Source organism: Melanerpes formicivorus, unplaced genomic scaffold (genome assembly GCF_026170545.1).
Source record: "Melanerpes formicivorus ecotype bairdi unplaced genomic scaffold, bMelFor1.0.p_v2 SCAF_17, whole genome shotgun sequence".
Lineage (NCBI taxonomy): Eukaryota > Metazoa > Chordata > Aves > Piciformes > Picidae > Melanerpes > Melanerpes formicivorus.
The window spans coordinates 16,011,206-16,033,316 of NW_027142369.1; the positions used below are offsets into that span (position 1 = coordinate 16,011,206).

A 22,111-nucleotide genomic window follows, 5' to 3' on the forward strand; every position below is an offset into this window, starting at 1 on the left:
TGGCACTCACACATCAGCCACCTGTGTACTGCAAGTGGTTCAGCCCTTGGCCCTGTATCCCAGATCTTCAGGGATCTGCTGAGGTAGAGAAAAGGGGTTTGTGACTGTGCCTTTGGACAGCACGAAGAACAGCCAGTTACTGGTAAAAAAATACAGATAACTATCTCTTCCTCTGCTGTTGTGGGTGAATCATCATCATCCTGTATGTGTCTTCTGGGAAAGCAGTTTGGACTGTGGGCTGACCCACATTTGACTTCTTACTTGAGGAGCTTCCTCAGTGGAAGTCATTGGACCACTCTGAGGCAGTGAGGTCCTGGGGACAGCTGCATCATAAGCCTTCTTCAGAAACACTGTTGAGGGATGAGTTGGCTCAAGGTGCTTGTTGGGTACTTTCACTACAAGTCTTGACAGACCTGGGAAAATGTTAGTGGCAGGATAGTTCTATCAAAGAACACATTGGTCCTAAGAGTGTCCTTCAGTCTCCTTTGTAAAGTGTGCAAAGAACCAAGGAAAGACAGCATGTGTGGCAGTTAGAACACAAGGAGACTACTCGTCAGTGATGGATGGGCTTAGGAAGAAAATAAATAGTGGATCATTTGTCCTCAGGGGAATTCAGGAAGCACCCCAGGAAAGGACCGAGGGGAGAGGAGGCATAAAATGGGAGAAGGGTGTCTACACAGATCAATCCACTGCTGGAAGCAACTGACACCATTAAAAAGTCACCTCCATCAGGGCATGAGGAAAGGGCTGAGGGGCCAAAGACATAAACAGGTTCAGGAGGAAAGATAAAGTGAAGGTAAGACATGGAAACACACTGATAGGGTTTAGCTCCTGCTGGAAGCTCATTAGGTGGCAGACATTTGTGGTGCTACAGGGGGAAGAGATTCCAAGGAAATGCAGCCTCTTCCATGCCCCACACCAGTGTTGGAGCAGGAGTGTCTGTGTCAGCATCTAAGTGACGGTCATGCCTGGGCTTTCTTCTATCCTGGCCAGTGCTGAGGCCTCCCTCAGCTAATGGCCTCCCCTCCTCTCTGCTGCTGCTGGTTGAAGATGGTGCTGGAGGAAAAGTGTGGGTGCTGACTGAAGCCTCATAACTCTGAGGGAGGTGTTACCTTTGCTTCCCAACCCTGCAGGGACTCAAGACCAGAGACCCTCATGGAAAAGTAGAAAGCTGGGGTGGGTAAAGATAAAATGGTGCACGAAGTCCTGGGGGAAGTGTGGAGTGAGGGGCTCAGCTGGCTGTGAGAGGCTATTGGGACCCTCACCGGAGCTGGATTTGGGGTCCCCCGCCCCAAGAAGGACGCTTCTCTCAGCGTCCCGGCGACAGCTGCCTGGCGAAGGCCGAGGGGAAACCCCCACCCCCGCCGCCCGAGGGCCCGCCCCGGCCCCCCCGCAGCCTCGGTGAGGCGGCGGAGGGCGGGGGAGAGCTGCCGGTAACGGCAGGCGAAGGGGGGCCGGGACCGCGGCTGCAGAGCTCTGGGGCGAGGGAACTGCACCGGCCCGCGGCCCCCCGCCATGGAGCGGTACGAGAAGCTGGGCAAGGTCGGGGAAGGCTCCTACGGCGTCGTCTTCAAGTGCCGCAACAAGGACACCGGGCAGATCGTGGCCATCAAGAAGTTCCTGGAGTCCGAGGAGGACCCGCTGATCAGGAAGATCGCCCTGCGGGAGATCCGGATGCTGAAGGTGGGCAGCGGCCGACCGGTCACGCAGGCGCTCCGCGTCCTGCTCTTCCTCCGCCACCACAAAGCTGCCCGGAGCGGGTGGGCTCCGGCCGCCAACGGCTTCGGGCTCTGCCCCGCCATTGCGGGCGGGGAGCCCGGAGGGAGCAGCCAGGGAAGGGGTGCTGGGAGGAGACGAGGTGTGAGGGCAGCATCAGGATCTCAGGTAGTGACAGGACTAGGGGGAATGGAATGAAGCTGGATGTGGGGAGATTCAGGCTAGATGTGAGGAGGAGGTTCTTCACCATGAAACTGGTGAAGCACTGGAATGGGTTGTCCAGGGAGGTGGTCGAGGCCCCGTCCCTGGAGGTGTTTAAGACCAGGCTGGATGAGGCTCTGTCCAGCCTGGTCTAGTGTGGGGTGTCCCTGCCCATGGCAGGGGGGTTGGAACTAGATGATCCGTGTGGTCCCTTCCAACCCTGAATGAAACTATGAAACTATGAGTAGATGGGATGTCGTGAGGGAGAAGTGAGGACGGGGGGTGCGAAGGAGCAGCAAAGAGAAGGGGCATGAAGAAGCCGTAAGTGCCCAAGTCAATTAGTCTGGGAGAAAACTGGTGCTCGTTAGCCTGACCCATACGGACAGGACTGGGCAGAGGTGATTCTCTACAGCCTAGGATGTCACAGGTCAGAAAGGGTTGGTGCAGGTGAGAGATGAGACCCTACAAAGAGCATGCTGCTAGGTGACTGTAGACATCTGTGTGGGTAGTGAAAAAGCATCAATAAAGTTATCACTGAGCCTTTTAGAGGGAGATTGGTCCAGTCCCTGTCCCCCGTGGAGTTAGCAATGTCCTGGTCAGTACAAGCACAGTTCTGCTCTTAGTGTGCAGTTGGCAGCAGCCCTCCCTCTCTGTGTTCAGGCAAGTCCCATCAGAGATGAGGACCCTTGGGGTACAGTCCCTTTCTCTTGACAAAGAGTATACTCAGCTGCCAGGCACAGCTCTGCAACCTCCCCACTTTATAAATCTCCTCTCTGAGCCCCTAATTGTGGAGGATCCACAGAGTTGGAGCTTGATGTGCATGTATGGAATGCTGGTGCTTGTGTAGACTCAGTGCTACTCACATGTGGCAGAACTGGCACCTGTGAACCATGGCAACCTCCTGTCTTTGCTGATCCTATCTTGACTTGTGTGTGACTTGTGTCCTCACGTAGAGATCAGTCACGCATTCAACCACTGTTTGTTTTCCTGATGAAATAAAAGCACAGGAACATACTCAGTGAGTCACACACAAGCCAGGTCCATCAAGCATGCAGAAATGAGGAGAAACACAGGAAAAAGAGGGAGAGGAAGGAGTAAGGTTTCTTTTCACACACCCAGCTTTCTGGGCAAAGTTTCTAGAGCTAGAGGTTGTGCCTGTTGCTTCATGTTTAGCAGACACTGGCAGATTGTTGGGCATTTGTCCCTTCTCTTTCTGAGCTGCTGTATTCATTTGGTCTCCATGGAGTCCTGAGGCAGCAAGCACCATGACCTTAGGAATGTGTTGTGTGACAAAATATTACCTCTTACTTGTTATGAACTTCCTGCTGGGTGATTGGCACAGAGTATCCTCAGTTCTGTGTTCCAACAAGTGCAGAGAGCTGCTCCCTGATGAATTTCACTAGGGTATTTGTGATTTTATGTAACTCCATCATCTCCTCATCTTCAGCATTCTCTTCTCTGTGCAGAAGAGCCATAACTTCAGAACACTGCACTGAGTGAAGAACCATCCTAACAGTGTGTTGGTTTGCTATGAACTTTAAATTAATGACTTCTATGAGGACTCCTTTTAGGAGAAACAAAATCACAAAGCCTCAGCATGGTGGAGGTTGGGAGGGACCTCTGGAGATCATCCAGTTCAACCCCCCTGCTAAAGCAGGGTCACCCACAGCAGCTTGCCCAGGATCACAATGGGTTTGGAATCTTCCCACAACCTCTCTGGGCAGCCTGCTCCCGAGCTTCAGTGCCCTCACGCCAAATAATTTTCTCCTCCTATTCTGATAGAACCTCCTGGGTTCCAGTTTGTGCCCATTGCCCCTTGTCCAGTCACTGGGCACCACTGAGAAGAGCCTGGCCCCATCCTCTTGAACACTGCTCTTTAGCTATTGACCAGCACTGAGAAGATCCCCTCTCAGGTTGTTGTTCTCCAGCTAAACGGCCCCAGGTCTCTCAGCCTTTCCTCCTGTCTTGAACTGGGGAGCCTGGAACTGGACCCAGTACTCCAGATGTGGCCTCACTAGGGCAGAGCAGACAAGGAGGAGAACCTCCCTCAACCTGCTGGCCACACTTTCTTAATGCACCCCAGGAGACCACTGGCTCGTGGTGAACTTGTTGTCCACCAGCACTCCCAGGTCCTTCTCCTGCTTTCCAGCAGGGCAACCCCTCACCTGTACTGATGCAGGGGGTTATTCCTCCCCTTGGTCTGTTCTGTGTGTGACATTCTCAAACATCACACCTGTTGGTGTTTGCATAGCAGCAGTTGACGCTCCATGGTCCCTTCCATTGAGTTGGCTTCCTTTGGGTGCTGGGAACCAAGGAACTTTCAATGTGTAGGATTTCAGCAGGTTACAGTTTCTGATACCTCTTTTCTCAAAATCTGTTAGTGCTGCTGGCTTGCCTTCTGTTGAGGATTTATAAACAAGGGCTGTGAATGTTGCTGTCAAGCAGTGTGAATGTTGCTTTCAAAGGAATATGAAGACTTTATCCTTTACCCGCTGCAGAAAAGAGGTAGAAGAAGCCTGGATGCTGTCGTAGAAGAGCCATCACCTAGCAAAAAAGTAATACATCTTTCCAGTTAGATTTTGGGGGGAATCACTAAGTTTTTTCTCATGGCTGAAGCAAAACAGGTGACATGCCTTATTTTAGCAAACAACAATGGAGATGCATTAACACTTCCTAGAATCATTCTGGTTGGAAGAGAGCTTCAAGACCCAAGTCCAACCATAGATGTAAATAATGCTAAAGATCCAAAAAGGAAAATAATCATTGTAGAAGGCATAAAACAGGTTGGGTTGGAAGGGACCTTAAAAATCACCTAGTTCCAACCTCACTGGCCTGGGCAGGGACACCTTTTACTAGACCAGGTTGCTCAGTGCCCCATCCAACCTGGCTTTGTACACTTCCAGGCTTGGAGCCTCCACAACTTCTCTGGGCAGCCAGTAATGCAGGCAGAAAGTTCATCATCCTTCAGGGCCCAGAGCTGGCAGCACTGCAGCTTGCCACAGCAGGATCTGTGTCAGGGTGCTGCTGGTTTGAACAAGTGCAGACCTGCTGGACTTATCTTATCAACTTCTTCTCTGTAAATAGTAACAATTTCTTTGTTTGTTTGTGGAGGTATTGCCAGGCTTAGGCAACAGCTAAGATGTGAGTCTGTGTTTTGTGTGCCTGATAAATTATCCTTCTGCACAGCAAGCACCTTGTAGACAAAGAGTGGTTTATGGCCAGGAGCCATGGGAGGTGGGATGGGAGGCAGAGTCTTGGAACACCCTGTGTGATCCTGATTCCATAGGAAAGGCTGGAAAAATGTCAGAATGAATTTGGGTTGTTTAGTGTGGAAAAGAGGAGGCTGAGAGGACACCTCATTGCTCTCTGCAACTTCTTGAAAGGAGGTTGGAGTGGGGTGGGGGTTGATCTCTTGTGTTATCAAGTAGTAGAAAGAGATGAAATGGTATCAAATTGTGCCAAGAGAGGTTTAGGGCAGATATTGGAAACAATTTCTTTCCTGCAAGAGTGATCAGGCATTGGAACAGACTGCCCAGGGAGGTGGTGGAGTCATCATCCCTGGAGGTGTTCAAGAAACGTGTGGACATGGCACTTTGGGACATAGTTTAGTGGCCATGGTAGTGCTGGGTTGATGGTTGGACTTAACTGATCTTAGAGGTCTTTTCCAACCCAAAAAAATCTATGATTCCATGATTTTCAGTTTCACAGGCTCAAATGATCATCTGCAAAGTGGGTAAGGAAGTGAGGAGAATGGAGATGCTACTAGACCAATCTCATGCTTGGGAGGTGTTACAAGCTTCTGGGGTTTAATGCTTTCACCAGTATCCCTGCCACAGAAACTGAGGGTGTGCAGAGAAAGTCCATCTGTTCTGTGAGGTCAGGAGCCAGAGAAGGTTAGCCTTCTCTGCTGACACTGCTGGGTACCTCCTGCTAATCAGAGAAGGAACTTGGTGTACAAGTACTCAGCATGGAAAACTGAGGAAGTGGTCAGAAGGTCTTGGCTGTGACCTAGGTTTGATGCAGGTGAGTGCAAGGGTCTTTGATGCTGGTAGATGATTCACATCATGTGGGCAGGATTGAAGGAACAAGACGTGTGTGGTGAGAGATGCTGTTTAGAAAGGTCAGCTCCTTGCTGCTAGTTCACAGGACTGGAGTAACCGCCTTCTGCACACCAACCTGTCTGTTGGCAGATGGGCTCAGTACAGTTTGGGGGCACTACAATGTCCCACAGAGGCAGTGAGGTCCCTGGAAGTTCTTTCTCTACAAAGAGCTCTTACACTGATACCTAGGGTCCTGCAGTTTGCCCTCAGAGCTCTGAAATGGCCCTGCCATGTCCCTCCTACTCATGGCAGCCTGGCAATGAGGCATGGTGAGGGTCTTCTTCTGACCTGCACTTTTACTCCAGCTTACTAGTTAACTCCAGGATTTAAGTCATGGATTTGAGTGGTCCTTGGGGCTAACTGGTTGCTTCCTCAGTCGAGGCCTCTTACAAGCTTCCTTATTTGCTTCTTCAGATGGCTCAGAGGCAGGTTAGAAGATAGGGTTAGTGGAACTTCTAGGCAATGCCCTTTCCAGCCTCCCTGCTTAAAAATGTGTTTGTTCTAAAGCTTTGGTCAGGCAAGTTCTCCTGGATACAGGTCTCTGCAAGCAGAGAGGATGATTCCATAAGTCATCTGGGAAGAAAAAACATTCCTGAGCTGGGTCTGGCTTTTCCTTGGGGTGTGATGCTCTCCCTCAAAATGTGGGCAAAAGGATAGGAAATGAGGAGGTCCAGTAGTGTCCAATCTCACCTTTTAGAATCATAAAATTGTTTTGGCTGGAAAAGACCTTTAAAATCATCAAGTCCAGCCATTACCTGGCTCTACCAAGGCTGGTGCTAAACCTTGTCCCACAGCACCACATCTCTGCAGCTTTTAAATGCCTCCAGGAATGAGGATTCAACCATCTCCCTGGGCAGCCTGTTCCAGTGTTTGAGAACCCTAGAGTTAAAGAAGCCTTTGAATAACTCTGCTGTGCTCAGGCTTTATTGGTGGTAAGAAGTTGTCTGAGCTCCCCAGGAGAGGAAGGTCTGGTTTAGATTCATAAAATTATTTTGTTTGGAAGAGACATTTCAGATCATCAGGCCCAACTGTTAACCCACTATAGACAAGTCCACCATAAACCATGTCCCTCAACACCACATCTACACGTCTTCTAAATCTCTCCATGGATGGGGACTTCACCCCTTCCCTAGGCAGCCTGTTCCAGGCTTGACAATCCTTTCAGGGAAGACGTTTTCCCATAGTGAAACCTAAACCTCGAGGGCATTTCCCCTTGTTCTGTCACTTGTTACTAGGGAGAAGAGACCAAGCTCCACCTGGCTTCAGCCTCCTTTCTGGGAGTTGTAGAGAGTCAGATGATCTCCCCTCAGCCTCCTTTTCTCCACTGAACAATCCCAGTTCCCTCAGCTGCTCCTCACCACACCTATTCTCCAGACCCTTCACCACCTTTGAGCACATGAAGCAGATTGAGAGGAAGAAGCAGCTATAAAGAGTCTTCTAATGAACATATGCAGATTCTGACCATGAGCTGGTGAATTTGAGACCAGAGGCTTTACTTATGCTCCTCAGAGGAGCTCTTGGTCTCTCCTAAACATGTTTGCACGCTGCAGGCTTTTCCCATGCCTGATTTCCCAAGCTGTTCTCCTGGGAGACCTGCTTTTCATTGTGGTGCAGTCCAATGGACACATACAATGAAAGGCACTGCTGGAATTGCCATGGGCACCGTGCTGAATTCTTTCTTTTTCAGCATCTTTTCCAAGAGGCTCCTGCTGAAGCCAAGCTGACTTGTTGCCCATGGGCAGCTCCTAAAATAACCACACCACAGAATCTGAGCTGCTGCTTCATGGTGAGCTGTGCTCAGCTCAAGGAATTGGGTAAAAGCACTGTCCCACTCCAGCCTTTACCCACTCCCCCATGCAGTAACTGACCAGTTCTTCTGCTGTGTGTTACAGCAACTGAAACACCCCAACCTGGTGAACCTGCTGGAAGTCTTCAGGAGGAAGAGGAGGCTGCATCTGGTCTTTGAATATTGTGACCACACAGTTCTCCATGAGCTGGACAAGCATCCACGGGGGTGAGTGGCCTGTCTCTCTCTGGGAGCTCTGAGCAAAGGAATTGGTGGAGTGTCCACATCGCTGCCTCCCTCCACAGTTTTCAGAGGAATCTCATTAATTCCAGGAGAGGTTTCTCAGCCCAGTGCCCAAGAATTGCTCTGTTACTGTGGTTTAGCAATGGCCTCCAAAAGAATTGCCTGTTATCCTTCCCAGTGCTGCTCACCAAGGAGATGGGAGTGCTGAGCCCAAGCATTTGGGTGACCTGTGGGAGTGGTCTGGGAGCATCTTGTGTCTCACTGCAGTAAGGGGTGGGCTACTGAGGGGTGGGCTGGGGACACACAGCCCTCCTTCCTGCTGCTGTGAGGCTGTGCGTGCTGGGGCAGTGTCCCTGAGCACCCAAATACACCACCTATGTTGATGGAGGCTGGAGCACCTCCCTTGTGGTGGCAGGCTACTGAGTTGGGGCACGTGCCTTATGAGGAAAGGCTGAGAGACCTGGGACCTTTTAGTCTGGAGGAGAGAAGACTGAGAGGGGATTTAATAAATGTTCATAAATATATGAGGGCTGGGTGTCAAGAAGGAAGGGGCAGCTTCTTCTCACTCGTTCCCTGTGATAGGATAAGGGGCAATGGATGTAAACTACAGTGCAGGAAGTTCCACCTCAATGTGAGGAGGAACTTCTTTACTTTAAGGGTCATGGAGCACTGAGAGCTTGCGTCTCCTTCTCTGGAGACTTTCAAGGCTCATCTGGATGCATTCATGTGCGACTTACACTAGATTATATGGTCCTCCTCTGGCAAGGGGGTTGATCTCTTCAGAGGTCCCTTCCAACCTGGGATCCCATTCAGCCTGGAGAAGAGAAGCCTCCACAGAGACCTTAGAGCAGCCTCCCAGTACCTGAAGGGGGCTACAGGAGACCTGGGGAGGGACTTTTTGTAAGGGCTTGTTGTGATAGGACAAGGGGGAATGGGTCACAGCTGGAAGAGGGAAGATTTAGACTGGATATTAGGAAAAAAATCTTTATGGTGAGGGTGGTGAGACACTGGAACAGGTTGCCCAGGGAGGTTGTGGATGCCCCCTCCCTGGAGGTGTTCAAGGTCAGGTTGGACAAGACCCTGAGCAATCTGATCTTGTGAAAGGTGTCCCTGCCCATGGCAGAGTGGGATGGGACTAGGCCATCTCTAAGGTCCCCTCCAACCCAAACCATTCTATGTTTCTATGTCAGGGATGACCCATAGGACAGACTTCTGGCTATGCTGCTGTGCTAAGGAGCATGTGTTGACTGGGAGGAGTTGCTCAGAGCCATGTCCTCACCTCTCTGCACAGCCTCAGCTCAAACACCTTCTTTACACTGTGTTAGCTATACAGGCAGAATGAACATTCTCCAGGGCAGGGGTTGTTCTTTTGACACATCACAAATGCCACTCCCACTCCATCTGCTGTCCCTAATTGTTCACAGTGACTTGGTGCTGTAGAAATGCTAAGCAAGAAGTTCATAAATCATTTTGCAGGCCTGGAGCTAAATGAATTGCCTACAGGAGACTAATTGGGGGTTGAGTAAACAACTCTGTTATTCTCCTTCTCCCTGGTATGAAGCTCCAGCAGGAGAACAGAGCGTGCTGACAGCAGCTTGCTTTGTGAGCTGTGAGCAGCTCTCACCCCGGTTTGAACCTGTTCACCTAGAATCTGAAGAGAGGATGGATAGCCCTCTTTAAAGGAAACACTTCACATCTGCTTTGTAGTCATCAAAACATTTGTTCAGTTTTGGGCCTCTCATTCCAAGAAGGACATTGAGATGCTGGAGCAGGTCCAGAGAAGGGCAACAAAGCTGGTGAAGGGTCTGGAGAATAGGTCTGATGAAGAGCAGCAGGGAGAACTGGGATTGTTCAGTCTGGAGGAGGCTGAGGGGAGACCTTCTAGCTACAAGTCTCTGAGAGGAGGTTGGAGCCAGATGATATTTGGTCTCTTCTCTCAGGAAACAAGTGACATGAAAATAGGAAATGGTCTCAAATTGCACCAGGGGAGGTTTAAGTTGGACATTAGGAAAAATGTCTTTCCTGAAAGGGCTGTCTAGCTCTGGAATAGGCTGCCCAGGGCAGTGATGGACTCACCATCTCTGGACAGGTTTAAAAGACATTTAGATGTGTGCTGAGGGACATGGTTTAGCAATGGACTTGGCAGTGCTGGGTTAATGGTTGGACTTTATGATCTTATAAAGATCTCCTCCAGCCAAAACAATTTTGTGGTTCTCTGCCTTCTCCTGCCGTTTCTGACAACCATTACAGACAGCCAAGGAAGTTTAACTGCTGCACAGTAGCTGGAAGGGCAGGCTGGGTCTTGAACAGAGGCTTTTTTTTCTCTGAGGCATTTGCTGTTGGAGGGAATGAGGAGATGAAAACCAAAGCAGAGCTTTTTTGGCCAGTCATTGGGCAATCAATGACATGACAGCACTGCAAGTCAGAATATGCCTCTATACCACAAATAATCCATCACCTTCGATTCTCTGAGCAGCTGCAGAGGCAGGAACGCCTGTTGGTATCTCAGGAGGATTGCCAAGATGCTAAGCCACAAGACAGGCTGACATGGATTGGCACTTACTGATGAGTGGTCACCAGTTGGCTGTGAGTGAGTGGTACCAGACACTCTGGCATGCTTTTAAGTGTCATAAATCCTTGTATCTTGTTTCATTAAGTGAATTTGGATGTGCTGTTGATATTCCCTGCAATGGTTGAAGGGTAACCTCACAGGAGATCATTCCTTGGTGCAGGGAGGTGCAGGCAGAGCTCAGTCTTGGCTGTGAAGGATGAGAAGAAGCTTAAATGGCCTCCACCATGAGCAGCTCAGTGTGAGTGGCTCCCTGCAATGGGAAATCAACAAACTGAGGGTTATTGTGTCTTTCTGTGACTTATAGCAAACAAATGCAACTAGTGGGTTTTTTTTCCTGAGTTTTCTGACTTGATCCCTGATGATTTTTCTCAGAGATCCCTGTACTATGTTTGCAGTCAAAGGCCTCCTCTTCCTTTCTCCTGTAATAGTGAAGTTCTTTTTAATGGCCCAAATTAAAATGTGCTTTTTCAAAACAGGGTGCCAGAGCATCTGGTGAAGAGCATAACCTGGCAGACCCTGCAAGCTGTGAACTTCTGCCATAAACACAATGTAAGTCCCCTCAACACCACCAGCCATTGCTTGTAACACAGCCTTAGAGGAGAAGGAGTTCCTGTCCTCATTTTCCTTATTACAGAGCTTACATGGGGCAAAGTCAGATGAAATTTGACTGGCCAGAGAATGGATAGGGAAAAGTTCTGAGGAGAAGGATTTGGGGTGCTGGTGGGTGAAAAGCTGAACATGAATTGGCACCATGTGCTCACAGCCCAAACCCACCTATGTCCTGGGCTGATACGCAGAAGTATGGGCAGCAGACGGAGGGCAGGGATTCTGCCCCTCTGCTCTGCTGAGACTCCACCTGCAATGCTGGGGCCAGCTCTGGAATCTTCAAGCACAAGAAGGACATGGACCTTTTGGAGTGGGGCCAGAAGAGGCCACAAAGATCATCAGAGGGAGGGAGCACCTTTCCTAGGCAGGCAGACTGAGAAAGGTGGGGATTATTTGTCTGGGAGAAGAGAAGGGTCCGGAGAGACCTTAGAGCAGCCTTCCACTATTTAAAGGGAGCTACACTTTACATCTGGAGAGAGATTTACAAGGTTATGGAGTGACAGGACAAAGGGTGATGGTCTCAAACTGGCAGAAGCTCAACTAAGATGAGACATTAGGAAGAAATTGTTTCCCATGAGGATGGTGCACTCAAACAGGTTGCCCAGAGATGTTGTGGAGGCTCCAAACCTGGCAGTGTTTAAAGCCAGGCTGGATCAGGCCTTGAGCAATGTTGTCTAGTATGTATCCGTGCCCATGGCAGGGGGTTGGAACTAGGTCATATTTTAGGTCTCTCTCAGTACAAACCATTCTATAATTTTTTGCATTTTCCTGTTTTCCACAGGAACCACATATCTGAAATCTTGTTATGTGTCCAGAACAGCTGCATTACTGTCATTTGGGTCCCTTGGGTTGGCTGTCAGCTTCCAGGCTGGGCAGGAGTCTCTCCTGCATTTCCCACACCATGGAGTAGAACTGAGTTCAGAAAAATGGTTTAGCATCTCCTCAGCTGAGGCCTGACAAAACTGCTACTGGTTTCCCAGAAAGTCCCTCTGTTGATAGTCATAGGCACAGATTCATGACACCAGTTAAATGGTTTCAAAAGTGAGATACAGGAAAACAGCTCTACAACCCCTCCTCAGCATTCTGGAGGGAGATATCAGTTGTGTTCCACTCTGCAGAAAGCAGTGGGGCACTTTAAGAAGCAGGGAAGGAAAGGAGCCTGTTGGAGAAGTTCTTTAGCTGTAAATGTCTTTGGTTTTGTTTATCTGTCAACTTTTGAGATTTAAGAGTTGGGCAGGAGATGCTCTGGAATGAGTGTTTTGTCTCTGCTGGAAGAATTATGTTCAGCTGAGCCACAGGAACTTGGCCATAGGTCTGTCCTGCTTCCAGGATTTGTTGTTTTCCTTATTTTGTCAGTTCTCCCAGCTCAGCCTGAAAGATGTATTGGAATTTTAAAGCCGAGGGAACAATGAGATGCTGCAGCCCAAACTGCTGTAGATCACAGGTAATGAGGTTTGATTCAGCTGCCCTTTTTTGGAACTCCATGGCACCAGTTTAACAAGCAGCATTTTTGTCCTCAGGAGGAGACACAATAGTTCACCACCAGCTTAGCTAGGAAAAGGCCAAGGTGTTTGCACTGAGGCAGCAGTAGGAGAGCAACAATGTGAGCTAGACCTTGTGGATTTCAGCAGAGCACACTTCACACGCTCAGGCACACCATTCACACTCAGGCAGAAGAATCACAGAATGGCTTGGGTTGTAAGGGACCTTAAAGAACATCTAGTTCCAACCCCCCTGCTATGGGTAGGGGCATTCCCACTAGACCAAGTTGCTCAATCACCCCATCCAGCCCGGCCTTGAGCACTTCCAGATTTAGAGCCTTCACCAAGAAGAAATGAAGATCTCTGCTAGTCTGATCAGCAGAAACTCTTTCCCAAGCCCAGACTCAATTGCTGTGAACCTTCAGCAGGCAAATTGACTTACCAGGAATCACAGAATTGCTGATACTGGAAGGGGCCTCTGGAGATCATCTAGTACAGCCCTCCCACTGAAACTGGGTCTGCTAGAGCAGGCTGCTTAGAAAGTTGCCCAGTCAGGGTTTGAATATCTCCCACAACCTTCCTAGACAACCTGTTTGGGTGTTTAGCCACCCTCACAGGAAAAAGACAAATCATGTTGGAATGGAATTTCCTGTGTGTTTAATTTGTGGCCATTGCCTCTTGTCCTTCTACTGGACACCACTTAGGAGAGTCTGGCTTGGTCTTCTTTACTCAATTCCATCAGCTGTTTATGCACATTGGTAAGATCTCCCCTGAGCCTTCTCTTCTCCAGGCTGAATTATGATCTCAGTTCCGTCATCTTCTCCTTGGATACTAGATACCACAACCCCTTAATCACTCCAGTGGCACTTCACTGGAGTCACTGCAGGATGTCCACATCTTCCTTCTACTGAAGATCCCAAGGCTGGACACACACCTCTGGATGTGTCTCACCTGTGCTGAGTGAAGGGAATACCAGGTGTGCTCTGGCATCTACAAGAATAGATAACGTCCCACATCTAAACTGTATTTCATCTGTTAGCTTCACAAGCAAAATCCTTTGTTTCTCTATGAGATTATCAGTGAATGGACTTGATCCAAGAACTGATCCCAGAGTACCTACACACCTCTCCTTGGGATCTCCCTGTTAAGAGATCATCTTCCCTTTCAGCAGGAATGACTTGCCTGACACAATGTGTGATGGATATGTGTTTGAATTCAGTTCTTTATCTGTGGGTCAAGTTAAATATTTGCCTCTAACCTTGGTTTTTGTTGCTTCCAGTGCATCCACCGAGATGTAAAGCCAGAGAACATCCTGATAACCAAGCACTCGGTCATCAAACTGTGTGACTTCGGATTTGCTCGCATACTGAGTGAGTGCTGCTTGCTGCCATGCCGACAGTAAACAAGAGACCTCAAATGAAGTGCAGGACAGGGCTTTCAAACACCAGTAAAGGCTCACTGGACTCTGTCTGGTGCTCCTATAAATCATAGAATGGTTTGGGTTGGAAAGGACCTTAAAAGATGACCTAGTTCAAATCCCCTGTTGTGGGCAGGGACATCTTCTACTCAACCAGGATGCTCAAGGCCCCATTCAACCTGGCTTTGAGCACTCCTAGGGTCAGAGCCTTCACAGCTTCTCTGAGCAACCTGTTCTAGTGCCTCTCCACCCTCATGGGGAAGAATTTCTTCCTAATGTCTCATGTCAGTCAAGCTTCTTCCAGTTTGAAGCCTTTACTCCTCGTCCTGTCACTCCATGCCTTTGTAAAAAGTCTCTCTTCAGCTCTCCTGTAGCCCCCTTCAAATGCTGGAATGCTTCTCTAAGATCTTTCTAGAGCCTTCTCTTTTCCAGACTGGACAGCCCCAACTCTCTCAGCCTGTCCTCACAGCAGAGGGGCTCCAGTCTCTCAGATCTTATTTATAACCCTCCTCTGGCTCCGCTCCAACAGGTCCATGTCTCTCCTGTGCTGAGGACTCCAGAGTTAGCCCCAGCACTGCCAGTGGGGTTTCAGCAGAGCAGAGCAAAGCAGAGGGTCAGAATCTCCTGCCTCTACCTGCTGCCCAAACTGCTGGGGATCAGCCCAGGATATGGTTGGGTCTGGACTGTGAGTGCACAGTGCCAGCTCATGTTCAGCTTTTCACCCACCAGCACCCCAAGTCCTTCTCCTCAGGGCTACTCTCCATCCATTCTCTCCCAGCCTGGATTTGTGCTTGGGCACAACATCAGCCTACATACAGATACATACATCTGCACAAATCATCTGATATAAAGGCTGGCATGGTCTCATAGAGAGCCTCTGAGTAGAGGCTGAGTAGGGATCCCAAACTGGAGACTTTCAAAACTTGCCTGGACATTGTGATCCTGGTTAACTTGCCCTGGATGACCCTGTTTTAGCTGGAGGGTTGAACTAGATAATCCCCAGAGGTCTTTTCCTAAGCCTCACCAGTCTGTGATTCTGTGATGCAAGGGAACCAGCCCAGAAACCACGGTCCCAAGTGCCTCTGTAAACAAACTCAGGCTGAGCTCCCTGCTGGTGCAGCTGAACTGCTGATGGTGCTGGCACTGGTGGATGGAAGTTGGCTTTGGGCATCTCAGAGCTGCCCAGCCTTTGCTTATGCAGTGCTGGAGACACAGCTGGAGTTCCCTGGCAGGGGGAACTCCCCTGGCAGAAGGCACTGTCTCTGCAAACAATGGCTTCACATTTTCCATTGTAAATAAATGCCCCAATCTGGTGGGTTGTTTGGTTCTTGTTCAGACAAATCACATGGCCTTTGAGAACTGACCATTGGCTGGTGCAAGACCCTGCTGAGGAGAACTGGAGAACAATATGGCCTTGATTTTTGCTAACTCCTACGTGTTTCCAAAGTCAGGTTCTGGCAGCATTCAGTGACTCATCCTGTTTCTGTAGCTATTGCCTGCCCACAAGGTGCCCCAATGTGTATCAGCTGATGGTGGTCCATCTGCATTGTTCTGATCCCACATTCCTGTTTGTTTTTCTCCTTCCTAACCCCAACCTAGCTGGTCCAAGTGATTATTACACAGACTATGTGGCTACCAGGTGGTACCGCTCTCCAGAGCTGCTGGTGGGAGACACCCAGTATGGTCCTCCCGTGGACGTGTGGGCCATTGGCTGTGTCTTTGCTGAGCTGCTCTCCGGGGTCCCCCTGTGGCCAGGCAAGTCTGATGTCGACCAGCTGTACCTCATCCGGAGAACTCTGGGTAAGTGTCCTCTGCACCACTCACTGCCCCAGGCTTTCCAATGCCTTTGGCAGGATGAGAGCTTGCCCAGGAGAACTTTCCTCTGTGGTGGGTGCTGTGTCACAGCCGGACTGTCAGATCCTGGTAGGTGTTTGTGCAGCACCCTCTAGCTATGATGCTGAGAGATGTTCTGCTGCTCACAGACATGCAGACCTTGAGTTTGGCTGGTGTGTGATGGAGAGGCAGGGGTTGGACTTGATGATCTTAGAGGTCTTTTCCAACCTAAACAATTCTAGGATTCTATGATATATAGAAATACATCTTTTTCAAGACTCTTAGCTGTAGTGCCACAGTTATCAAAGCCACTGTGCTGCAGACTGCAGAAGCTCAGAGCCTGGAAGGTGCACAGCAGCTGGGTAATCCTGCTCCAAAAACTGCTGCCACCATCTGAATGTCATTGAGATATTTCCAGCATGAAGCCCTGGGCTGGTGAGGGTGGGCAGCTGGATCTGTGTGGCTTTGTATTTCCCTCAGCACAGTCACACAGCAGTGGGATCACTGATGTCCTCAATGAACAGCAGCATTCATGTAAGAATGTTTCGCTGGCTGACTTGATTGTGCTCCATCACAGAACTGTTAGGGCTGGAAAAGGCCTTTGAGATCATCAAGACAAACCATTAACCTGGCACTACCGAGTCTGCTGCTGAACCATGTTCCTGGGCACCACATCTATATAGCTTTTAAATCCCTCCAGGGGTGGTGACTCCACCCCTGCCAAGGGCAGCCTGTTCCAATGCCTAACCATTCTTGCAGAAAAGAAATTTTTGCTAAGATCCAACCTAAACCTCCCCTAGCACAATTTCAGGCCATTTTGTTTCACCATATTGCCTAATACTAGGGAGAAGAGACCAACCCCCACCTCACTCCAACCTCCTTCCAGGGAGTTATAGAGAGCAATGAGGTCTCCCCTCAGCCTCCTTTTCTCTAGGCTGAACAACCCCACTTCCCTCACTTGCTCCTCCCTGGACCTGTTCTGCAGCTTTGTTGACCTTCTCTGGACCCGCTCCAGCACCTCAATGTCCTTGGAGTGAGGGACCCAAAACTGAAACCAGTATTTGAGATGTGGCCTCACCAGTGCCCAGTTCAGGGGAACAGCCACTGGCTGTCTCGAGGGTGGTCCATCTCTTTAGGTGTTCTCTCAGATGGTGTCAGCCTCATTAGAGGATATATGTTTGTTCAATATGGGCACTGTAAAGACAGCAAATTAATCCAGCTTTGCTCTTTTGTTCTTCTTGGTCACAGGGGATCTTATTCCCAGGCACCAGCAAGTGTTCAGCACCAACCACTTCTTCAGTGGGGTTCAAATTCCTGACCCAGAGAACATGGTAAGAGCTTCCTTCAGACATATTTCCCTGATTTGCAGTGCTAAGGACAGGCTATTGGGACAGGGAAATGTTCCTGCTTCTCAGCCAGAGCACACGTGCCATCTGCTTTGGAAGCTCAGCTGGAAAAGCCTCACTTGCCCAGCTGTCCCAGTCCTTTGCTGCACTGCATTTTTTCCCTATCCAAAAGCTTTGCCAGTGTACACTTAGAGTATTAATTGGAGGTGGCTGAAGCCCTCTCTGCTACTTCTCCCCACTTCTGGTGGCACAGCCACCGACCTGCCCAACCTCAATAGTGCCAGGCAGCTCCCCTCCAAATACATCAACTGACAGATGCATTTTGTGAGCTACAGATTGTGTTGCTACAGAAAGCTGGTCCTCTGCACCCTGAGGAATGAAAAGATCACCAATATAGAATCATAGAATTGTTGAGGTTGGAAGAGACCTTTGAGAGCGTAAAGTCCAGCCACTTGCCTAGAGCTCACAATCCCACCACTACTGCAAAGCCACTACTAAACCATGTTCCTAAGCACCATATCCACACATCTTTGAAATCTCCCCAGGCACGGTGACTTTAGCACCTCCCTGGGCAGCCTGTTCCAGGGGCTTAGTGAAGACATGTCAGTGAAGACATTTTTCTTGATATCCAACCTGAATCTCCCCTGGCTCAACCTGAGGCTGTTTGCTCTTGTCCTGTCAGTAGCTGCACATGAGAAAAGACTGATCCCTCCTTGAGGTAGTTGTAGAGAGTGATGTGGTTTCCCCTCAGCCTCTGCTTCTGAAGACTAAACAACACCCAGTTCCTTCAGCCATTCTCATAAGTTTCATGTTCAAGGCCCTTCATAATCTTAGTTGCTCTTCTTTGGAAACACTCCAGCACCTCAATGTCCTTCTTCAAACTGACCCCAGTACTTGAGGTGTGGCCTCACAAGTTCCCAGTACCTCACTGTTGTTTTTTTCTCTCCAGGAGCCATTAGAAGTGAAATTCCCTAATATTTCATACTCTGCTTTGGCTCTCATGAAGGTAAGAAACCTACAGCTAGTGGGGAGCTCTGAACTGAGACACAGCAAATGCAGCCTGGTTTGTGTACCAGCTGGTAATGGTTTAGGAATTGGCTACTGAATTATCAGAGATCATTGAATCTGAAGAGGACTTTCATCCACTCCTCTAGTCCACTCATCTTCACCACAGAGGGGGAAAATGTTACTTATTTCCTTGAGGAGAGTCATGGGATGGAAACAGTGAGGATGGAGACATTAAGGAGAAGATGTAACTGTGAATGGTGTTAGCTATGCCAAGCACTAGCACAACACAGCTACAGTGGGTTCCTCTTGTTTAAGAACAAGTTCAAATGAACATTATGGCCTCCCTGGTTTTTGAGGCTTCATGTTACCATACAAGTGTGAATCACAGAATGCATCAGGTCGGAAGGGACCCTTAAAGGTCATCTTTTCCAACCCCCCTTCAGTGAGCAGGGACCTCTCCAATTAAATGGACAGAAGGAGGAAATTCTTTACGAGAGTGGCAAAATACTAGAACAGGTTGCCCAGGGATGTGGATGAGGCCCTGTCCCTGGAGACCCCCAAGATCAGACTTGATGTGACTCTGGGCAGCTTGATCTAGTTGGATGTGTCCCTGCTGACTGCAGGGGGGTTGGACCAGATGACCTTTGAGTGTCCCTTCCAACTCGATGCAGTCTCTGAATCTGTCGATGTCCCTTTGGCTGTAGATGTCCCTTTGCAGATACCCATTTGGACACTTCTGTTACCACCTTGTGGCAGTCATTCAGTACTAGCTGCTGCCAGCTTCGTGTGACTCTGAAAAGCCAAGCTCTGAGAATCCAAACTCTTGAGAACCCATCAAAACCAAGATTAACACCATAAACCCCTACCTGTTGGCTGTGCTTAGTCGCTGGAGTGGTGCAGACTCATTTAATGTCTGTCTTCACCTTCCCTAGGGCTGCCTTTGCATGGACCCAGCAGAAAGGCAGACGTGTGAGCAGCTGCTGCAGTACCCCTATTTTGACAGCATCAGAGAGGCAGCAGATCTGGGGAAAGAACATGAGAAAACAGCTCGGAAACCGGCCAGGCCCACTCGGAAGCACGTAGCGGGGGTAACATTTCCCTTGCGGGATTTAGTTCTGTGCCTGTGGGGCTGCTTCACTCTGTTTGCTTCCCAGGAGGTAGCTCCTAAGTTGGCCCATGGAGCAAAAGAGCCTCCTGGCTAAAGAGTAACTTGAGTACAAAGGGAATTCTGCCCTGGGGCTCCACTGGGTCACAGGGGATAAGTACACAGTGATGTGAGATGGGTTCATCCAGGGGTGGGCATTCCTGACAGAACAGCAGGACAACTGTACCGACGTGTGTGGCTGGCGTAGTTTGGAGTTCTGTGGGACTGTAGGAGCGTGTTGATGTGCATGAGAGTTGAGAGGCTCTACAGAGGGACCTGGACAGACTGGAACAATGGGACAAGGCCAGTGGGATGAGGTTCAACAAGGCCAATTGCTGAGTCCTGCACAACAGCCCCATGAACACTCCAGGCTTGGGGCTGAGTGTCTGAAAAGCTGCCCAGTAGAAAAAGGCCCGAGAGTGCTGGTTGAAAGCCGGCAGGGTATGAGCCACTATGTTCCCAGGCAGCCAAGGAGGCCATTAGCATCCCAGCTTGGATCAGCAACAGTGTGGCCAGCAGGACCACGGCAGTGAATGTCCCCCTGTACTGAACACTGGTGAGATCACACCTTGAGTACTGGGTTCAGTTTTGGGCCCCTCACTCCAAAGACATGAGGTGATGAAGCATGTCCAGAGAAGGGCAACAAAGCTGGTGAAGGGTCTGGAGAACAGGTCTTGTGTGGAACAGCTGAGGGACCTGGGATTGCTTAGCCTGGAGAAAAGAAGGCTGGGGGGAGACCTTCTGGCTCTCAAACTCCCTGAAAGGAGGTTATAGTTGGGGGTCAGTCCCTTCTCCCAGATAAACCAACTGGCCACTTCCATTTCCATGACATAAGAGAGAATATTTTTCTTGCCCTGGATGACTGGGAGAAGTCCCTTGAACAAGCTGTTGTGGTTACAATCCAGTTGCAGACCCCCTGGTCGAAGATGTTTAGTTTGAAAAGGGCAGGGTTGCAACAGGAATAGTTTCATAGCTTATATTGTTTTCTGAACCATGAAACTCCTGTTCTGTTCTCATTGCAAACCCAACCACACCATGGAATTTTCCCTTCAGTTACAGTACCTGCCTCAACTGACCAGTGGTAACCTCCTGCCAGCTCTGGACAGCAAGAAGTGCTGCTGCAAGCAAAAAAGATCAAACTACCACTTCCCCAACATCTAACTGGATGGCATGTTAAAAAACATCTACTGTTCAATTTTCCAGTCTTTCAGAATCTACAAAAGGAGGAGGCATGGTGGAAAAATAAATACATCTCATGACGTAGACCAAAGTGGTCTGAATGGGCTCTGGGTCACTAGTGGAGGGAGGTGCTGCACAAGGCGAAGTCCATGCTCACCTTCATGTTCTGTGTACCAAGGAAAATGTGTGTTTTGCTTTATTTCATGGTTGTATACTGGTTTTCATGGTTGTATACTGATTTTCATGGTTGTATGCTGGTTCAGCACTACTGCAACCCCGTGTTTGCAGTGAATTTAAAATCTCTTGCCTATCTGTCACCTAAATTTCAGACTTGCCAGAAGAGCTGCAACCTTGCCAAATCAATCTGAGCCCTGCTGTGTCTAAACAGCAGTAGTGTGAGGAGCTGTGAATATAGTGCTGATGTGAGCAGATGAGCTTGTGGAGCCCAGCCTGACAGTTCTGGGCCCCTCAGTTTAGGAAGGACATTGAGACACTTGAACGTGTCCAGAGAATGGCAACGAGGCTGGGGAGAGGCCTTGAGCACAAGCCCTATGAGGAGTGGCTGAGGGAGCTGGGGTTGTTTAGCCTGGAGAAGAGGAGGCTCAGGGGTGACCTCATTGCCCTCTACAACTACCTGAAAGATGGTTGTAGCCAGGAAGGGGTTGGTCTCTTCTCTCTAGCAACCAGCACCAGAACAAGGGGACACAGTCTCAAGCTGCACCAGGGGAAGTTTAGCCTCAAGGTGAGGAGAAAGTTCTTCACAGAGAGAGTCGTTCACCACTGGAATGGGCTGCCCAGGGAGGTGGTGGAGTCGCTGTCCCTGTTCAAGAGGGGATTGGTCATGGCACTTGATGCCATGGTCTAGTCATGAGGTCTGTGGTGACAGGTTGGACTTGATGATCTTTGAGGTCTCTTCCAACCTTTGTGATACTGTGAGAAGCTGTCTCACTGCTCCTGTTATCTCTAGAGCTGCTGAGACAGCCCTGCTTTAAAGATCTGCATTTACAGGCAACCAAGGGTTAAAGGTACTGACCTAGACTTGCTAGAAGCTCCACAGGCACTGCTACCAGTGGGAGAACATCTAAACAATAAGAACTGCTGTTTCTTTAGTCCTTGCAGAGTTTCTCCTGTTTCCTCCTGGCATTGTGAGGTTGGGTTTGTTTGCTTTTTCTGCCAGCAGTGAGGTCATTTGCCTGTAGAGTTACAGAAATTGTTTTTATCTAAAAGAATTCATGAATATAATTTATAACACTGGCCAGACACAGGCAGGAATTCTACCTAAGCTTAGCATTAGAGCAAGTCTTGGGGTTTGTGTAATCTCAGGGTGTAAAATGTTGTTGATTTTTAATAAAAGACACACAGCTTGTTTTTCCAGTCTACTGGATGTGTTTTACTACCAAGCAAGAACATCCCCTTCCTGCTTGAGACCTAGGGCAGATATGTTTTTCCAGAGCTGTTGTGTGTTCAAGAGCAGTAAAA

At 49.3% G+C, this 22,111-nt stretch overlaps 1 protein-coding gene across 2 annotated transcripts; it reads left to right on the forward strand.

Annotated features, from left to right (window-relative positions):
- The first annotated feature begins 1,406 nt into the window (after positions 1 to 1,406).
- CDKL1 (cyclin dependent kinase like 1) lies at positions 1,407 to 22,000 on the forward strand. Of its 2 annotated transcripts, none has more exons than XM_068149131.1 (9): positions 1,407 to 1,683; positions 7,910 to 8,031; positions 11,095 to 11,167; positions 13,985 to 14,075; positions 15,722 to 15,922; positions 17,204 to 17,286; positions 18,251 to 18,307; positions 19,242 to 19,397; positions 20,507 to 22,000. In XM_068149131.1, exons 1-9 carry the CDS (start codon positions 1,516 to 1,518, stop codon positions 20,612 to 20,614), a joined length of 1,059 nt encoding a protein of 352 aa, XP_068005232.1. In that variant the 5' UTR covers positions 1,407 to 1,515; the 3' UTR covers positions 20,615 to 22,000. The 2 variants fall into 2 exon arrangements, with proteins under 2 accessions (XP_068005232.1, XP_068005233.1); XM_068149132.1 differs by having other exon boundaries at positions 19,242 to 19,384; positions 20,507 to 20,620.
- The last annotated feature ends 111 nt before the right edge of the window (positions 22,001 to 22,111 follow it).

Coding starts and splice junctions, on each gene's coding strand:
- CDKL1 (XM_068149131.1), top strand. CDS start 1,516: ATGGAGCGGTACGAGAAGCTGGGCAAGGTCGGGGAAGGCTCCTACGGC. Junction 8,032..11,094: donor CTGGACAAGCATCCACGGGG/GTGAGTGGCCTG, acceptor TTTTCAAAACAG/GGTGCCAGAGCATCTGGTGA. Junction 14,076..15,721: donor CGGATTTGCTCGCATACTGA/GTGAGTGCTGCT, acceptor ACCCCAACCTAG/CTGGTCCAAGTGATTATTAC.